General features: G+C 40.0%; 1 protein-coding gene across 2 annotated transcripts in view; it reads left to right on the forward strand.

Annotated features, from left to right (window-relative positions):
* LOC122793217 (prostaglandin reductase 1-like) overlaps positions 1–21,067 on the forward strand; it is a 660,880-nt gene that overhangs the window by 160,824 nt on the left and 478,989 nt on the right. For both annotated transcript variants that reach the window (XM_044061056.1, XM_044061057.1), the window contains exons 3-4: positions 2,419–2,464; positions 7,624–7,683. In XM_044061056.1, coding sequence (XP_043916991.1) covers positions 2,419–2,464; positions 7,624–7,683 — 106 coding nt within the window. The remainder of the gene's footprint in view (positions 1–2,418; positions 2,465–7,623; positions 7,684–21,067) is intronic.

Consider the following 21,067-nt stretch of genomic DNA (forward strand, 5'->3'; position numbering starts at 1 on the left):
ATGATCTTCATCACCATTAGTCTTATTAATCCCACTGTTTTCACTGCTTATTACATTTGCAAGAATACAGTTCTCATCCAGCTGACTTTGTACATCCACAGCTTGAGCCATGTTGTCAGCACCTGTCTTTCTCATCTTTTTTCTTAGTAATGTTCTTTGATCTTTCCACGTTCGTTTTGATTTCTTCCTTTTTACCTGCCCCTTGCCTCTTTTCTACCTTCCCTTTTGGAAAAATTCTGCCTTTTTCTGTAGGCTGAAAGTTTTCTGATAAAAATGTTGTCATTCCCTGTAATCTGTGTTACATAACAAAGCAGTGTCCTTTTTAGTATGTATTCTCATTACTTTACTTTACAGATACTTGTTATTTGTTGTAAATGTCTTCCTTTGTTCCTTTTTCCTTCTAAATACTCTGAATCCTCAGATTGCTGAATACTTGTATCCAGAGTTCTAAAGCTGTCAGTGGTATTATCTTGTTAAATAGGGTTGATTGATCTTTATAGACAATATACACTTAGTTTCCTAAATGTGTTCTATTTGCTTTTTGCCTAATGTTATTTATCTCATTGGTCCAATCATTATTATGTGTAACAACAGTTATGGAAGCTGAGACAATTGCACGAGTGCAATCGTCATGAGTAAGTCTAGATTTACTACTAATACTGGTAAGCATATCATTCCACTTTTGACACGAGGACCACAGATTACCAGTGTTATCAGGTGTTACCTTTAAATATACATAGCATTTATTACACTGTACAAGACATTTGTGCTTTAGCAAATCATTAATGGCAAAGTCATATTCAGCTACAAATGAATAAAAAATTGTAAAAGAAAAGAGGAATCAAAATCAGTTACCATGGGATTCAAAGGGAACTTAAACCAACTTCTGTGAGAAAAATCACACAAACAAAATACAACTAAATACCAAATTAAGTACAGTAACATTATTGCTCTGACTGTACAAGTTTTGAAAGTCAAGCAAAAGGTGGAATTCCTTTGCTCACAGCCACACCTCTTTGCAATAGTAACAATCAATAAGTCAAAAACCAAGACAGGATTGTTTATATAATCTCAATGTCCAAGACGTATCTAACAAATGCAGCGCTTCTGTTTCTCCTTTGTTCATTTTCTTTTGTCCTGTTTGTTCGTATTATGCACGCATGAGGTTCTCTTGTTGGCAGTTAGCTGACTGTACTGCCAGTCTGCTGTGAATGCCTGCATTCCACTGCAGATATATATGAGGTTTGGCAGACCTTTGGGAAGAGGAAACAGTCAGATCACATCTTTGCTGATATGAGGCAGCACTTTTTATTCAGCTACTTCAACATGAAGAAGTGCTTGCTGCTTGTGAGATTTTTGGTCTACAATATCAGTATAGTGCCGGTATTTAGCTGGGAGGGGGACAAGCTGCAGATGCTTCACAAGGTAGAGCAAACATCAGGTAGAAATTATTAAAAATGTTTAATGGATTAAGGCAGTAAAAGTGAGTTAAACTCAAAATGCCAGAGGTACAAAAATGCACTCAGTTATAGGTAGGGTATGATGCAGTAGTTTAGTACGTATGGAGTAAGGTGACAGGAATTAAAAAAAATAATGTTTTTCCCTTCTGGCAACCAACTAAATTGTAGTAGTAGGTATAGAATAGTAGGGATACATAGTAAATGCTGATTAGTGCATTTGGACATACAAAATGCGTTACTGAGCCTTCTATTCGTAGAGGTCAAGGGTGTTCTTTTCCTGATGACTTGGCTCAAAGTATGACCCATCTGAACTTGGAAGTTTAGACAAGCTAACCTATGTAAGGCTGAAAGAGATAAAACAGTAAAACATAGTGGGGAAAAAATACAACCCTCTTTTTTAGTAAAAACTGTACCCACATTAACAGTTTTTATATGTGAAGTTATTTAGATTGTGTCAACTTCTGTTTAAATTGCAGGGAAGTAATTTGAGCTGCTTTCCATCAGCTGCTTCACTGGACAGGATCAGGATCATTTAGTGAATTTGTTTTGTAGTTCCTGACCCTCCAGCTGTGGTAGACTTTGGAGGCAAAGGGGATCCAACTCTGAAAATTTGTACATATTGTGCTAAAAATAGTAATGCTAAAATGACAAAGATCATCAGTGGCTCTGGTAGGTCAATCCTCTGTCCTAATACTGGGGACAGCTGTCTCCTCGTATCTGTGTTGTCTTTTTTAAAATGGTAGTGGCAACATGTAGGAAATGAGGGAAAAGGACAAAGTTAAATGCACATTGATAAATGACTTAGTTCATTCTGGGTTGCTGTGCAGTCTTATTATGGGGTTCTGTCTTTTTTTACTATTTCTCAGAAAATAAGTTAATTTCCCTCACATTTGTGTTTGAACTGCTGTAATGTAATTGTACCAAATATTTTAATAAATGTATTTTTGCTGCATTACAGAAGTGTTGTTGGAAGCTGTTTATCTCAGCGTTGATCCCTATATGAGGTAAGAAACAGTTTTCTTCTAGAATGCATGCTCTAGTGTTTAATTTTCTGCTAAGAACACTCATTCACAAATGCAATATCCCATTTTTGACTGGAAGTAATATAAAATGGAACATGCATATTCTTTACTGGATGGAAAGCTTTATTTTTGGTAGAGTCTTTGTAGATGCAGATTTGATGTTTTTGACATTTATTGACTTAATAATGTAAGACTGGAAAAGTTTAGTTGAGTGATGTGTCATAGTGCTGTATTGGTAAAATGTGATTAAACTGTTACACAGAATGTTCTAACTTTCACAACTAGATGATCTGACCATTACTTCTGTATTTTACTGCTTGCGTTAATAATAGTATTAACAGATAATTTACCGTCATTAATGTCAATATCAGGGAAGGTAAGAGTTCATGCAATTTCCCAGAATGTGTTGTGTATCATTTGCTGAAATGCCTAGTTGCCAGTTAGGTATTTCTTTTAGCTTGCTATCAGTTGCTACATGCAAGATTGCTCATCTCACAGTTCCAAAGCACAATCCCTCACGGTGTCAGTTTTTCATCCGATGTTTCTTGCTACATCTAGAAGTGACCTGCTGTTGCACAGTCTTTCAATTTCTCTGAGCTTGTAGCCTCTTGGAGAAAGAACTAGATACATTCTGCATTCTTTCTTGCTAATTACCTTTCCTCTAAGGAGCAACAATCTCAGAGGAGGTTCCCTACATTAAACGTTGCAGGGTGATTCACCCCCTCAAAAACACTTTTTTTGGTCATAACTTTACAAGTTTTAATGCAAGTATTTGGAGTACGTTTACTAGCTAAATGTGAAATTGCTGTGGATAAAATGTCAACTTTTGTGAAAATACTTTACACTCTACTGTGAAATTTACTGTCTTTACTATATGTATAATTTCAGCTTCTGTGAAACTAGTTCTTAACTAATGTGAAATGTAACACAGATTGCTATCACTGTATTTGATTTATGTCTTCAACACTATTACTTAGTGCCTTGGTAGGAATAAATACATACAATTATACAATGACTCCCTATTAATATTCGAAAACGTGCACGCTGATTGGCCCCGCCCACCTTGCCCGTTGTAAATCCCACAATATACCTTTTTTTTTTTTTTTTTTTTTTTTTTACAATTAAAAAAAAATGACAGAAAACGGAGACTTTCTTTTCTCCATTGCTTCCATGTCAAAGCATTGATGTACTGGATATGCATGGAACGCAAGTCCCATATGCATGCGCAGTACATCAAAATGAAGAAGCAGTATACCACAACCGGTGGAAGAATAGTAATCCGCCATTATACAAAGACATTATTTAAGAAAAATAAGTTTTTTTTTTTCTTAAATAATGTCATTGTATAATAACAATAACCTACTCCGTGGTTGTGGTATATTGAAGATTTACCACAGTTGCCTTTGTTTAATCACTCGGGCTTTGCCCTCATGATTAAACCACATCAGCCGTGGGTAAATCTTCAATATACCACACCACATCGTCGGTTATTGCTTAAATAACAAATATTAGTATTTGCGTAGTTGGGTGTTTTTGCTCAGTCTACTGGCCAGCAGACAGACATCTCAAGTGTAAATAATTATTCCCTTTCTGGAACTCACGTTTAATCTAAAATCAATGCCTGCAATCCCAGAAAAATCATTTCTTGGAACAAATAATGAATGTGGTCAGGACAACAGTATTCCTTCACCAGAAGCAAGTCAACACAAGCGTGTGCTGTCAAGAATCAAATGTAAAACTGTCCTGGAGTAAGAAGGTAGTACTGAAGACTGCCAAGTTCATGTTCTCTTGCATTCTGATACTTCCTGGTGCATTTCGTATACCTTGGGAAGGCCTGTTGGCTTTTACTGAATCCATCAATAGTCCATTTTCCCTACATTTCAGTTTGGACTGCTGTAATGTAGTTGTAGCAGCAGCACATCTGTAACACAGCAGACACCCTTTCTGCTGACTACAGCAAGTTGTGTGATTTGACTTCTGGAAAGTAGTTTTGCCCCCTCCTCATTATGACAAATGCCTCAGACTAAGTGTATAAGGAGCACTTATTTTAGGGATTCCAAGTTTTGATCTTCAAAGTGCGGTTCTTGTGCAGGTATGATGGAAATAAGAGCTGTAGAGAAAAGAAAGGCAAAAAACATCTGGGAATAGGCAGTGCATTCCAGAATCACACTAGGAACAATTTACCTTCCAGGAGAGCAAAATGCAGTGCCAGTTTGGGCAGTTTTCTCAACCTTTCTTATGAATGGCCAATGGGCAGGCCATTTTTTTCTTAGATAACCTCTCTCTGTAGCACCAGTCAAGTCAATCTGCTTGGTAATGGAGACAGTGCTGAAAATACCACAGTCTTCTCAAGTCCCTTATTCCCAAGCATATTCTCCTCTTCTTGGACTCAGATGATTTTTCCTGCTCATCCACACTTCTGATATAGAAGCTGCAGCCCAAAGGTCTTTATATTACTAGGTCTGAGGTAGCCAAGGTAACCATGGTTCAGCTAGCATCTTATCCTTAATACCTCTATCTGTGCTCAGAACCATATTCTGTCAATAAAAGGAATTAGTAGTGCAGTCAAGCCTCAGAGCATTGAATGTGTATGTTTGTTGGGTTTGCATCTGATTCCTGACATTGCTTCTTTAGCCTTTGAGGTGGCACATATCTTAAAGAAAAACAGAAGTCTGACTAGGTAGAAGTCCATTTTCAGAGGAGGCCCAAGGACAAAAGCTCCAAATTATTACAAAACATTTTAAGAACAATATTTTACAGTTTTAAATCAAACAAAAACATCTCCAGTTTTAATAATTTTAACAAATTAGGAATAATATATAAATGTTGATTAAGAATCAGTACATAGTATGAGACAGTCTTTTAATATTTAGAGAAATTTTAGAGAGTTTGTAGAAAATTTAAGTTAGTCTAATACAAATATAAATTGCAATGTGAAGTGAGGGAAAACAGGTGTATAGTATATTCATAGAAAAATCCAGGGAAGAGAATTAATTAGCAGTAAGGAAGTAACTGAAGAAGGGAGAGTAAGGAGGTATAAGGAATGAAAAGGTACTTGTTCATATTTAGGGATATCTTGGTTTTGAGCAAGAACAGAGCCACATTTTATCTAGGAAGTCTTTCAAAGTGGTTTTGAAAGACAGAAGGCAAGGTATATACCTGATTAATACAGGTAAGGAGTTCAAAGCCTTAGCAACCTTGTCCGAGAACAGACAATGCCCAGCAGATTTGCAAACAGACAGGAGTTTTTGGTCACTGGATTGCAATGACTGACTGTGAACATACTTTTGTAGAATGTTTTTAGTGCTGGACAGGTAGGTGGATGCTGGATAATTTTATAGGGGATAAGAAGTTGTGTATACATTAGTTGATGTGGCAATTCTAACCCATTTAGGCTTTTCATTGCTATACAGTGGTGGGTTCTGAAAGGGGCATGTGCTGCAAATTTAGTAGCTTTGTTATAGCATTGTGCAAGTTTTCATTTTTGTGAAGCCTGGAGGTTAGTAAGGATGGGAGCACCATAAAGTAGTGTGGGGAAGAGATAAGTAGTGGCAAGTGTAGCTTTAGTTGTGTCAGTGAGAAAGTTTTTGGCTCAGTAAAGCATCCCTAACTTTTGATAATTTTTTCTTAAGCAATTTTATATATGCTGGTCAATTGTAAGCTTGCTTATCTTGCATACACTATCACCTCCAATAATTTGCTGTGAGAGGTGACTTCATTGTTGTAATATCAATAGAGAGGACTTCATATCTTATTTTTTTCATGAGAGGGATTTGAGGGGAAAAGTAGTAGTGTGGTCTTTTTTGTGTTGAGCATTAGTTGTGAGTTACAAAGTCATGTTTCAGTGGCTGTTAAATCTTCCTGAGTAAATTTTTGGAGGTGTACCATGTTGTCAGATGTGCAAATGAGAGTGGAATCATCTGTGTATTGCATTAGGGTGGCCTGTTGTGTGGATATATAAAGGGTGTTGGTGAAAATGAGAAAGGAGGGGACCAAGGATAGAGCCTTATGGTGCACCAGTGGTGACTGTGAGGTAAGGAGAGAGTCTGGAGTGCCATTTTACTGACTGATGCCTACTGGACACAGAAGGGTGGGCTGAGAGAGACCTAGTGAGGACATTTTAAGTAGAAGTTTGCTGTGACAAACTCTGTTGAAGGCTTTAGACAAGTCAAGAAATAAGAGACTAGATTGCTATTATCTCTAGCTTTATTGACAATATATATATATATATATATATATATATATAGGTGAGATTATTGACAGTATCTATATATGTTAGAAGGGCAGTGCTAGTACTATGGGAAGTAGACAGTCTGGTAGCTTTTTTTTTTTTTAAAGCTGGAGTCAGTTTTCAGTTCATGCAGAAAGTTCTTGCTTTCCGTTTCTCTGAAAGGTTAATTGGCACATATGATATACTAACATACATGAATTTGGGACAAAGCCAAAATAATGGAGGGACAAAAGACAAAATCAGGGATAGATTTTAAATATTACTTTTCTAAACTTAGAAAGCTAATCGAATAGCAGCATGTGTTTTCCAAAATATATGAAGTCTGAAACTCTGACTTCTCTCATTTAGTGACATCAGTACTCACTGGTTTACCAGAAAAGCACACATTTTATGAGGAGCAGACCAAAAATTTGAGGCAAAAAATCTGGCCAGCAGTATAAGGAGTGTCCCTCCTAGATACAGTCAGCTTCTTCCTGTTTACCTTGCTTTTTAGCCTGTAAATGATTTGACAAAGTTTCTTACTTCTTTTCCCAATATACCTGCCTTGATTATCTTGAGATCTACATGTCCACAACATGCCACATTACCTGTTTATGCATGAATATCCTTAATATGGGTAAATCCATTCTTCACTGCATTTAAACTCTGACTTTTCAGTAACACAACATGAATACCCAGATATTTTAGTAAGTATTAAGATGTCATTTAGAAGGCTGGAATGGAAACATTAATAGGTCTGTCCAAAAGCAGCTTTAGTTTATTTGGTCTTTAGTGAATAAAAAAATAAAGCCTGACTGCACAGTCCCTAACAGTAGTATGCCAAGATAACTGGTATTTTTTTTTCATATCAGCTGTGTTTATTTGGTTAATTATATAAAATGTTGACGTATATTTATTTTCCCTTTTTTAGGCCTTACAGTAAGTTGTGGATGAAGGAAGGCGATGTAATGATTGGCTTTCAGATTGGCAGGTAGTATTGACTTTTTTTTTGGTTTATTCTCCCCCAGTCCATCTTAATACTGATAATGCACTGGTATAATCTGTACTAATCTGAAGCAGATACATGTGGAAACAGAGCAGCACGTTCTCATTTTTTGATCTCTGTTGATCCATTTTGTTGCAGAAACTGTTTTTCATGTGAGATGGTTTGCTGAACTGCTGTCAATAAAAGTGAATGTTCTATTGTTATTGGATCATGTTGTAAATAACGCATACAACATATAAAATCAAAGAATAAGCAATTTACTTATTAAATAATGTGACCTATTATGTCATGATAGCTGAACAATGCACCAAAATTCAGGTGCAAGTTTTCTCTAGCATTTGGTGTACTAAGGCATTAAAGCATTCTTGTAATATACTAATCTGCATTATAACATTTTTATATATAGCTGATTAGCACTTTTGTTTTTAAAATAGAGTTTAATGATATCAGTAAGCAGATGCTGCTGGTTCCAAAATGTAGCATTACTTGGTTGAGGATGTTTTGTACCACTCTGAATGGAATCGCTGTGGTTTAGCATTTGGTTGCCATAGAAACCAGTTATGTAGTAGGTCAGCACTAGTTGACGCTGAAACACCCACCTTGCACCTTTCTGTCAACACCCATTGTTATATGTGGAAGTATTCCTGTTGCTGTAAAATAATTAAATCATTGTATTAGGCAGTTAAAGAACAGGAACTTTGTGAGAACAAACGATATGCCACCTGAAATTTTTAGTGAAGAACTGATGCTGAAGCTCCCCAAAGTCTATGTCTGAAACATAAATAGATTGCAGATGATGAGTAATGCCATCATCTTTATCACCTTCAAAGATGGAGGCAATATAGTGTGTGGAAATGATCAAATTATTACACCATTGTCCACTAATGGGATCTTTATAGCTACCTTTACAGAATGAATCATCCCGTTATGGATTACCTTTGTCTTAGAGGATAGCTGGCAATGATTTTTTGCTGCTAGATAGATACAAAAAGTGTTTGGAGTAGTTATGACTTTTGCTTTACTAAAATATGAAACCTTTATGAAAATTGTGGTTAAACATGATTATCCTACAGCATTTACCAAGGTCCTGGAGCCTATTGCTAAATTAATGTTAGTGGTATGTGCCTAGTGTTTCAAAGACAAGCCTAACTGGGGTAAAAAAAAAGGTGCATCATTAAACCTACTTTTATTTTGTTTTGTTTTCTTTTATTATTTGATACTTAGAATCTTTGGGGAAATTCCATCTATTAAAGTATGGGGATAAAGACATTCAAAAGAGATTAATATCTTTTTTTTATTCCCACTGTCACTGACTACAGGCCTGTTTTACTTCCTTCTCTACCACTGCCATCTCATTTGGAGTGGTTGGGCCCCCCCTTTCCATTTGTGAAAATTTGGGTGTACAGCTGCTTCCTATCAGAAGAGTGAGCAGGACTGAAGCATTTTTATAATGCAGCTACTTGTGTCTAATTTTAATAAGTTCTACATTTTCCCCAGTATGCTAGGAAGATTCATTGGATGGTTATGGAATGGCAGCATGAGGAAGCAGCCCCCACCTATTTGGTGGCATGCTCATCTTTTACCCATACACCTAATAAACAGGCATATGTCTCTGTCATGGCTCCAGTTTCACTGCCAAAACTGATGCTTTGGGTATACCGCCAGCATGAGGTGAGCAGACAGTTTCTCATTATTCCTTCTTTCCTCATCATCTTCTTCTTCTTCAACACCCACATGCATTTAAAGGTTTAGACAAACATCTGGAGATTGAAGATGGACTGAAAGGTTGAGAAAAAGTGATTGAAACATTTATGACTCTAGCCTTAATCTCCATCTTTCAGTCCCCCATTTTTCACCAAATAGTATTTTTTCATTATGTTGTGTGTGTGTAAAGAAAGCATGGGGGGAATCCCAGTTTTGGAAATCCCCATTCAGAGAGCAGAGTATGTTTATCATTATAATGACAGTTGCAGTAGTCTGATTATATGACTAATTCTGCATAGGATGTAATAGCCAGACAGCTTCCAAAACTTCAGGGCACCTTCCACTCACCCAAAACATTAGTCAGCTTGAGATGAGCGGACTAAAAGTCAAGTTTGGGCATCAAGCCATTCAGAGCTTTCCTGACGCTGAGACATTTGTTCCTCTTTGGGCTTTCTTACAGAAAACTTACTTTTTAAGAATAAAAAAATAAGTATATAATCTTCACTTGTCCCTCCAGTTTTCTTTGCTTTGGAGGATGTGCTTGTCACAGCCTGAAATTTCTGACAGTCAGCCTGCTGCCAGTAAGACGGCTGATTGATATACAAAGTTTCTCAGTTTTTCAAGTTTTATATAACAGTCCCTGACGTGACCCAGCTGCTATTGCTTTAAAAAATCCAGGTGCTACTAAACACTTTGTTAATTCTAATCACTCTATTTCTGACAAGGATGTGAAGGCTTTTGATAAGTTTGGGAAAGAGTGTGTATACTTCTGCAACTTTAGTTTTCAGAATTTAAACGGTCAGCTCATGTGTTGAATTTTATCCTGGCTAATTGTGAAATTATGAGGAATGTTTTGTCATCAGTTTCCTCTTGTGTGGAGAAATCTTCTTTGAATAATTTAGTTTCTTCTGTTTTACAAGCCACTACTCATTGTTTAAAATGTTTATGATTCTGTATTTATTTCTTCCAGGGCTGTTGCCACTGGAACTGTTTTGAGGAGGTGTGCCTGTCTGCATTCTCAGAACCTCCCAGAAGATGTTGAAAATTAAAATTTGAATTCTCCCCTGGACAGATTTATTTCTTGCACCTTCTGTTGCAAAAGTGATCATAACATGTGATGAGAGGGGAAAGCTTATTGAAGGAATCTCTCAGATTTTGCACTCCTTCTCTAAGTTTTCCAAGGAATTCTGTGCTGGTAAGCAGATGTTTAAAAAGTAACAGCAGAGAGGTTCAACATAGAAAGCAGTGCCCCCTAAAGCAATGGACACACAAATAAGTCAGAATGACCATAGTAGGGACCTTGTACCCCCCCCCCCACACACACACACACACACACACAAAAGTCTCTTAATCATACCTCTTAACCTCTTAGAAAATCTGCGCAAAGCCTAAATGATGGGGGGACAAATAGGGACACATTTTAACTATTGCTCTTACAACCTCAGAACATTGATAGAATGATAGGTTTTGCATTAGCATGAATTTTCTGAAGGATGTGGAGTCTTAAACTCAAATATTTCTCATTATTTAATGACTTCAATCCTTAGCTATTTACCGGAAAGGTGCAGATTTTAGGAGGAACACACCAAAAATATGAGGCAAAACTCTGGACATTCTGCAAAAATCTGGACAGTTGAGGGGTATGCTGTTAATCATTCCAAAAGATCTGAATCTCCATTTCCATCCCTTTGGCAGCAGATTGTTTTCCTGAATGTGATCCATATCGGATCAGAGACTAGCCCCCTTTTCCAAGGGATTCCTCCTCATCTGCTAGACTAAACTCTTCTTTTTCCTCCTGTCTTACAACATATGCTTTCTCAGGGAGTAGTAGAAGCCAGCCCTCCTCATCCGTCAGGAGAAGAATTTTATTCGAGAATATTTTTGGTGCCAAAGAAATAAGATTCTTGGAGACCTGTCTTGGATCTTTCCTTCCTGAAACAGTTTGTGATAGTGCCTAACTTCAAAATGCCTTCACTTCATCACGTGTTACCTCCTTTCCTCACTTGAGTTCTTGGTGGCGTTAGATGTAAAATATGCATACCATCACATTCCTATATATCCAGATTTCAGGCATTTCTTAAGGTTTTGTGGACTATCCACTGCTCCACGTGTATGCACAAAATGTCTTGTCTGACTCCTGAGATAGCCCAGTGCTGACTGCCTGGGTATCAATATTTTTCCGTAGTTAGACGACTTGCTTATATTTGCAGAGTTTGTTTCAGAGGGTCAGGAATCCCTTTCTTGGGTAACATGTTTTCTACACAGACTGGGATTCTAAGAGAACATTCAAAAGGTTTTTTTTAACTCCTCACAGGAATGTTTTTTTTTTTCTGAGGTGCCTGCTGGATACCTCAGTACAAAGAACATTTCTTCCACCGGGACAAAAATGGATCTATGTTTAGAGCTATTCTTGGGGTTTTCCACACAGATTTCTGTCTCACTGAGGGAATTCCTTAGGGTTCTGGGTCTCATGCCATTGATGATTCTCATGATACCTCTTGCAAGACTCCACATGATAAAGATAAAATGGTATCTGAAATCTCTATGGTCCCAGCATCAACACCCATTGTCTTGTCAAATTTCAGTCTTAAAAACTGTAAAAATGGAGATACAGGCATCTTAAGTCCCGTCAGAACAAAATTGGCAGACAAGCTGAGCAGGTCTAGGGCAGACACTCATAAATGGAAACTGAATCGGGGGTCTTCCACAATTTCATCCATTTGTGGGGAACACATCAAGAAATTTTGTTTGCCTCCTCTCTAAACAATCAGTTGACAAAATTGTGTTCCAGGATTTCATACAAGAAGGCCTGGAAGACAGATGCCTTTTCTTTTCTTTGGACAGGAATGTTCAGGTATGCCTTTATACTAATTTCCAGGGTGCTTCTGAAGATTCAGAAGGATTATCCAAATATTACTGTAGTGATTCCCTTCTGGCCAAGGCAACAATGGTCCCCCTTCTTTTGGAGTTGGCCAGGGACAATTACCACAAGCTTCCTCACAGACTAGTTTTTCTTACACAAGATCAGGGTTGTTTGATACATCTTGACACCAAGCAACTGCAATTGAGTCCTGGATGACAGGGTTTTAATGCTTTATAAGCAGCTATTTTCAGAGGAAGTCCAGCATGTATTAATGGAGGCAAGAAAGCCTGTGTGAATTGTTATGTAGGCATTTTGAGGGAGAATAAGTGATATTTATTTATTTCCAGCTAGTGGATTAGAATGGTTAGAAAATGTTTGCTTGTGTTTGTGAAGTTATATATAGTTTCTCTGCTTTTTCTGCATACTGCAGAGAAAATGGTGGTTGTATTTGTTTAATATTTCAGCAGCCATGCTGATCTAAAATTCATTGTAGCCTTATTTTCTATACCTGAATAATTCTCATTTTGTCACAGGCTTCTGATTGTTGTTGTACAGCTGACATTATTTCAGGAGTATTAAATACATCATATTATATAATTAGCTATTTTTCCATCTGGGAGGAGATGTGCATGGAACCAGTGTAATATGAACCCATTTTAAAAGGTGCAGACCTCATTTGAATCAGTTTATCGTTTAACACGTTTCAAAAGGAAGCAGGCACACAACATCAATTCTCTGTCCATTTTTGATCATAAAGAATGTATGGACTACTTTATAAGACACAAAGTCATGGAGTGAAGGAAATATGAGGTGAATGTGAAACAGGCCAAGATAGCAGCAGGTGACACTAGAACTCAGTACTGAGAAGAAGTGGAGAGAAGACAAAACATAATTTTGACGATTTTTTTAAACAAGTGAGATACTTATTATAAAGTAGGCAAATCTTCCGAAGCAAGCTGCTAAAAAATATTAGAAGGCAGTCAAGGCTGACATGAGCAACTGCTCTCGCTTATTATTGACTCTAGATAAAAGTGGACCATAGTTGGAACTGAGGAACACAAGAAATGCAAAAGAGGGAGATTTCAAGATGTCAGCATCAGCATTGTAAGAAGCTAAAAACAGAGCTCTGGGCAGAGAAGGGTTTAAAATGGTAGACACCTACAAACTATTGTAAGTTGTTAACAGAACTTGGTATCTGAAGTGTATGTACCATCCAGAAAGTCAAGAAAGAAGAGAGAAAGTAAAGTGGAAGGGACAGCAGCTGTAAAAACTTAGGAAGGGACAGCAGCTGTAAAAACTTAGGAGACTGAAAGTTATGGTGGAGTATTAGTGGGAAAAGCAGATGATAATGGCAGCCGAAGGAGAAAACTCTTCTGTCACCCTAGAGGGAAAGACTGACCAAATGCACCCTGAGACATTCCGGATAAGTAGTTCCATGCTGGATATATTGAGACAAATAACAGAAGGCTACAGGAAATAGAAAATGTTTTAACCGGACATTCAGAAAGAAATAACTGGCATGCAAACTGCTGAAAAGGAGTAAAAGAAAAATGATAGAACAGCAATTAAACTATGAGCAAATGGTTCAGAAACTAGCTGAACTGAAGGATAGCTCATGTAAAGCATACCTCTCGACATTTTAGTGCAAAAATTCTGGAAAAAGCCAAAAATAAAGGTGGTCGAATGACCAAAATCAGATACAGATTTTAACTCATTAACCCCGAGTACTATCTCACAGCCCCTCTATGCTTACATCCGAGTGTGCTGTGAGAAGGTAGTAATTGTATGCAATTACAGCCAAGCCCCTTCCACAAGTGTATCTAACTTTGCAGGATATTGTAGCTCCACTTTTAAAAAATAAGTTGAAAAAGTACCTGAACTTTTACAGTTACTTTCTCAACTTACTTTTCATTGTGGAGTTGCATGATGTTCACATTTAACTTTTTGGAGAAAATTGGCTGTGTGTGCAAGTAATCTTAGTAAGTCGATTCTCTGTGCATTGCAATGAGCAAGTGGTAGCAACCAATCGCATTATTCCATGTCAAGCCGCCATTTGCATAACACCTCCACCTCCAATCTAAGTTTTCTTTGATCTGTCCAAATAAATACAGGGTTCAGCAGTAGCAGTCTCCTTTCATCTTTCTGATATTTTCAGACTTTATTGCTACTGGATCTTGCAATTTATTTGGACAGAACATCCATCTCCATTTGTTTGCCAGTTCCTGAGTCTGGAATACAAAACATACTGCCATGATCTGGCAAGACGGCAGCATAGAAAAAAGCAAGCAAAGTACAGATGCAATGTTGTCCTTTTCCAGAGTAGAGGTGAGTTGTCTCCTGGTAGTGCTAGCTCGGGAGAACTGTGCCCAATAATGGCGTGCAATTTTGCTTTTCAGTTGCTGCTGTACTTCGTTGTGCAAAGTCTGTATTATTAGCAAGTTGTCAGTATTTATTATGGTGAAAGGTTGAGAGCTACGATCTTGTCCTTGCTTGGGTAATTTCTATGTAATTTTTATTGGTGTGTGTGTGTATGTGAGGTTGACATGGGTTGCGGAATCTGGAGCCCTCTCAACTGTACTTTTTTCTACACTTCAGTAACAGGTTCATGCAATACAGTTGCTACTGACACTGATGAGAGAGCACCATCACTGAACCATGCCTGACTTTACATTTCAAGGTGTTCCAGGTGACCCAGTAATGTACTCCGAGCATGCCCACCACGTAAGATCACGTGGGAAAACTCCATCAAAGCTGTACACATTGATGACTTTGTGGGGCCAGTAGGCCCTGTAAACAACTTGGGCTCGGCTAGCACAGAGATGGACTTCATGAATTTGATGTTCCCAGAGGAGCTGTACACCCTTATTGCCAATGAAACCAATCGCTATGCTGCACAGAGGCAGGCTGCAGCAGGAAAGGTTGATACATGGTGGAGTCCTGTTTGTCCAGGAGACATACGCACATTTCTAGTGTATACGTGTCCATTGTACATGCTTCTGAATATTGGCAGTACTGGGAAACACACCGTGTATATGGTCACTTCCCAATAGCTGAGTACATGACGCGAGAGAGGTTTGAAAAAATTCAGCAGTATTTCCATTGCAATGACAACCACCTGAGCCTACCACAGGGCTGTGTGGGTCATGACTAGCTACATCATGTGTGGCCAGTACTGGATACAGTACTTCATGCATGCAGGGCACAGTAAAATATGCATCATGAGGTGACTGTAGACGTGGGCATCCGTGGATGTTTGACATTTAGACAGTTTATGCCTGGTAAGCCAGTGAGGTATGCCATTAAGGTGTGGGTGTTGGCAGACTCTAGCAATGGGTATGTACGTGAATTCCAAGTATACACTGGAAAAGCAGAGCAGAATGCAGAGGTCAGACTGGCTCACCAAGTTGTGGTTGACTTAACTAGGGGACTGATTGTTAAGAGGCATCACATTTACTTTGATAACTTCTTTACCTCTGTCCTGCTGGCACAGCAATTGTTGCAAAATGGCCTATACTGTTGTGGAACCATGAGCACCAATCGGTCAGGATGGCCTCTAACATTCAACAGACAGGCCACTGGAAAAGCACCTTGAGGGTACTACAAGCAGTTCCAGAGTGGACCACTGCTGCTGGCTCCTGAGTGTAAGGATAGCAACCCAATATTCCTCATGTCAACTAACAGTAACCCAACCTTGTCAGTCTCCAGCACACACAAGAGAAAGCGTGATGGCACAGAGACATTGGTGCCATGTCCATCAGTTGTAAACATGTGTAACACTTACATAAATGGGGTGGACCAAGCAGATCACCTCAGGACACAGTATCCCACTGCCAGAAAGGACCGCAAATGTTGGCTGTACTTGTTCTGGTTTTTATGGGATGTGGCCATAGTAAATGCTTTCATTATATTTCGTGAAAGCAACAGCCACCAGCAACTGTCACCCTCTAGACGTCCTATTCCAGCAACACAGTTACAGTTTCAAAGGAGCTAAGGCTTGCACCTGCTTTCCAGTTATAAGAATAGGAAAAGATCCACTGAGATTACTGTCCCAGAGCTCATGAGCCGATTTGAGCATGGCTCACACTTACGGTGAAATGGCGGAAATTGAGATGCAAAAATTGTGACAGCAAAGGTAAACATGCTGAGCCATCATGGGGATGATCGACTTGCAAGATCAACCTGTGTGTTGAATGCTTTGATGAGTACCATGGCCATAAAGATGTGCATTGATGACGGCAGAGAAGGCACATAGTGTGATGTACAAGAGAAATCAAGGTGTGTATTCCTATGGCACTGGTGACCTTGGAGACTCTTCAGCTCAGCGTTGAATGCTGTGTGCATCAGTGGGCAGCACACCAAGAGACCATGAATGTTAGCATCATCCTGGATCGTAGTGAGGAACTTGGGAGACTCTTCAGCTCAGTCCCACTGGGCTACATTCAGGATATGCATAGTTTCACAGGTACCGCTATGATGCTTTCAGCTCCTCCCTGAAAGGCCACCTGCAAAAATAAAGACTCTAGGTACGTCTTTTTACTTTGCGGTATGCCCTTTCACTCTCCCTCCACTCTGGTATAGTAAATGTATGTAGGTCAGGGCAGCAGATAGTACATTACTTCCATCCTTGCAGAAGCGGCCTTAGGTCAACTGGTGCCCTAGGCAAAAGGGCTCCATGGTGCCCCCCATCACACCACTTGGTGCCCCTATCCTGGTCTACCTACATCAAATAAATACTGGAAAAGCACGCCTGCTAAAGTGGCACCCTAGGCGGCTGCCTAGATGGTCTATGCCTAAGGCCGGCTATGCATCCTTGATCCCTTATGTCCATTGCTGATTGGACACGTGTAAAGAGAAAAGGCCAATGTAAGGCAGACTGCTGACACTGAAGGAGGTTGTGAGACAGTAGTGGTATCAGCAGTCTGAGTGGGTAGCCAGCACAGGTATCGGACACATCAGATGCCCTTGAGTGCCACCAAAGTCCCATGCCTGTCCTGGGTTCATTAGTGGAGAGGTGGTCCTTACCCTGCTTTTTCTCTTTACATGTGCCCTGTCTGTAGCTCTTTATCAGTACCAATGCCCCAGTATGTTGGCTACGCTAATAACGTTTATGTTTACAGTGATATTTCTCTACGACTAATCTGATAGTGTGTGTGACTTGCTGGTTTTCAGGTTGTTAGGTATGTACCTCTGCATCATCTTTGCAAATAATGAACCAAAAGAATAATGCCTATGTAGACAGCAGTGAAGATTCAAACAGGCAAACAAGGTAATCAACATTATATACATATACATGTAGTAGTAATGCAATAAATCCCTCAAACATCATTAGTAACATGTTTGCATTTCTTTCCTGTGCAGGTGCGTCCACCTTGTGACAATGACATGGCTTCATGAGCAGGAGAATGACAAGTGAGAGTGTGGGTGTGTGGCCACTCCTACATTCACTGGGCTGCCAGCCGTGCCTCCAGAAGTGAAAACCACTGCAACTTGAGCTTCCCCAAATCTAGTGTGAAGGTATACTGGATTGCAAGAAGAGGTCCAGACTGGAGCAGACTCCTGCAGTTGTTGGAAGAGAAATGTTCCATCTACCCTGAGCCTGACATTCTTGTGCTGCACATTGGAGGGAAGGATGTCATCACTCACCCACTTCGGAGGGCTACAGTTTCAAATCAGAACAATTTTTGAATACCTGCAATCATGGTGGCCACATTGTCATTTTGTGTGGTCTGACATAATTCCTCACCAGATATGGAAAAGAGCAAACAGTCAACAGGCTGCGCACAAGGCCAGATGTTTACAGAATGGGTTCATGCATAGCTTGATGCACAGGGTCGGTGGATCAACAATCTGCCATGACAGCATCACTGCAGAAGATGTTCAGCTTTTCAGAAGTAATGGCGTTCACCTAACTGAGGATGGCATTGCACTGTTCTTGACTGCGCTCCACAATGGCATGATGACAGCTATGCCGATAATTGGTAACATGCAGCTATTGAGAATGAATGGAAAACAGCCATGACCAATTAGGACCGGTATGGTAAGTAAAATTCTATTGTTATATTTTATAAACACTGATGTTCATCGTGTTTCACTGTTGCAGTCATGACTGTAGGGTTCTCCCCTGCCGGCAGACAGCTCTCGGTCGGCCAGAATCCCAAAGTCTGGGTCCAGCGTCGGCTGTTCAACCACGCTCCCTGACATCAGAGCGCCAGGAGTATAAAGCTGACAGCCGACGCCATCTTCTCCAGTCTTTCTTGCCGTGTGGTGATAGCAGTTCGCAAGTGCCGGTCGGCTGACTCCTGACGAATTTTACTGATGTACCTCGGATTATGCTTGAGGAGCCCGTTTTCAGGGCAATTGTTTGCAGGGCCTTTGGACAAAGGATCAGAAGCACCTGCATATCAATTTAAAGGAAATGTTAGCCATTCAGAAAGCTCTATTGGCCTTCAGGAATCTTTTACAACCAGGACAACTGTTGATATGGACAGACAACACCACAGTTATGTGGTACATAAACAAGCAAGGGGGATCTCATTCCTACCCCCTTTGCAGACTAGCCATGGATCTATGGGACACATCTCTATCTTGCAATCTGGATCTTCAAGCTCAGTTTCTACCAGGGAAACAAAACTTCCTGGCAGACAGTCTGAGCAGAAATCTTTCGGATCCACACGAGTGGATGCTGGACACCAAAATATTCAGGATGATAACAGCAGTCTGGGGATGTCCTCACATAGACCTCTTTGCATCCCATCTCAGTCATCAACTACAGACTTTTTGCACCAGGACTTTCCACAGAGAAGCTTGGAAAGTGGACGCCCTGTCATTCAGTTGGAGGAACCTCTCGGGTTATGCCTTTCCGCCTCTTCCTCTTCTTCCATGGGTTTTATTGAAGATAAAACAGGACAAGCCCAATATGATAATCTTGCTGGCTCCAAATTGGCCTCGGCAGTTTAGGTATCCAACTCTAAAAAACCTATGCCTGGAGCCCCCTTGGGTTTTACCTCAGTCTCCGAACCTTCTGTCCCAACATCAGGGTCAGGTTCTACACTCTCATGTCAAAACTCTCAGCCTGGCGGCCTGGTTAATCCAGGGCCTTTGATTTCTTCTTTACTGCCCAAGCAGGTTATGGATGTCATTTTAGAAGCCAGACGTCCTAGCACTAGAAAATCTTATGCAGGAAAATGGAAAAGATTTTATTCCTGGATGCAGGCTCAGGATTCTGATCCGCTTCTTCCTAACATTACTTTAATTTTACTTTACTTGACAGACCTCTTACATAAGGGTCTCTCTTTCTCTTCCATTAAGATACATGCCTCTGTTATTTCTGCTCATTTTAATACAGACCCTCCCATCTTTTCTCACCAGCTCATGCAACAGTTTCTCAGAGGAGCCAAGAACTTAAGACCTCCTAGATCTCCTCCTATTCCTGCTTGGGATCTCAACTATGTTTTGGAAAAACTAACCTTGCCTCCTTTTGAGCCTGCTGCCTCTTCTGACATCAAGTTTTTATCTTGGAAGACAGCCATCCTGTTATCCCTAACCTCTGCCAGGAGAGTTTCAGCATTACAAGCTCTTATGGCTGTAGAACCTTATATTATTTTTAATCAAGACAGGGTATCTTTGAGGACTAATCCTACCTTCAGGCCTAAGGTGGTTTCCAAAGTGGCTTTAAATCAAACTATTCACTTGCCAACCTTTTTCCCCACTCCTCAAAATAAAGGGGAAAGGATCTTACATTCCTTGGATGTGCACAGACAGCTACATTTTTACCTGAACAGAACCAAGGACATCAGAAAATCAGAACAATTGTTTGTTTCTTATGCTTCAAGGTCCCAAGGTAAAGCCATTTCAAAACAGACCATTTCTAAATGGATTGCTCTTGGAATCAGATTTTGTTATTCTCACCATGGAAAGCAAATCCCAGGAAGTATACGGACTCATTCCACCAGAGCTGCTGCCACTTCTGCGGCCTTCCTCAGGGGAGTTCCTACCAAGGACATTTTGGAAGCTGCAGCTTGGAGTTCAGTGCATACATTTTCTAAGCACTACAATCTACCTCTCTACAAGTCTAGGGCAGGCTTTGCCCCTGCAGTCTTGCAGGGCCTTTTAGCCACCCCTTCCTCTTTATGACCACCTCCCGTTCTTTCAGCTTTGGGATTCTACCCTACAGTCATGACTGCAACAGTGAAACACGATGAACATAGTACAGTTGTGTACACCTACCATAAATGTAGATGTTCGAGTGTCTTTACTGTTGCAGTCTGGGCCCTCCTCCTGTCCCTCTTATTTTTACTTTTGTGTATTTCCTTTTTTCACCATTCTTCTGAGGTGTATTTGCAAAGGTTATGGGACCTTTTTCATTTTGGGACTCCTGACATCTGGGGCAAGAAAAACTGGAGAAGATGGCGTCGGCTGTCAGCTTTATACTCCTGGAGCTCTGATGTCAGGGAGCGTGGTTGAACAGCCGGCGCCGGACCCAGACTTTGGATTCTGGCTGACCGAGGGCTGCCTGCCGGCAGGGGAGAACCCTACAGTCATGACTGCAACAGTAAAGACACTCGAACATCTACATTTATGGTAGGTGTACACAACTGTACTTTGTCACTACTTACAACACAGGAAAAGAACTGTTAGGGAGCTTGTACACATGCTGAGTAACACTTTGGGCCAGATTCACTAATGGCAAATTTCCATGCAGGAACGGTGTAACCGCTCCTGCACGGAAAATGGCTGCCTTGCATTCCACGTACGTGCCATTTTGACGTGCACGAGCGGCCCTACAGTGTTCCTGCATGGAAA

This window comes from Protopterus annectens, chromosome 2.part0 (genome assembly GCF_019279795.1).
Source record: "Protopterus annectens isolate FY-2018-M chromosome 2.part0, PAN1.0, whole genome shotgun sequence".
Taxonomy (NCBI): Eukaryota; Metazoa; Chordata; order Ceratodontiformes; family Protopteridae; genus Protopterus; species Protopterus annectens.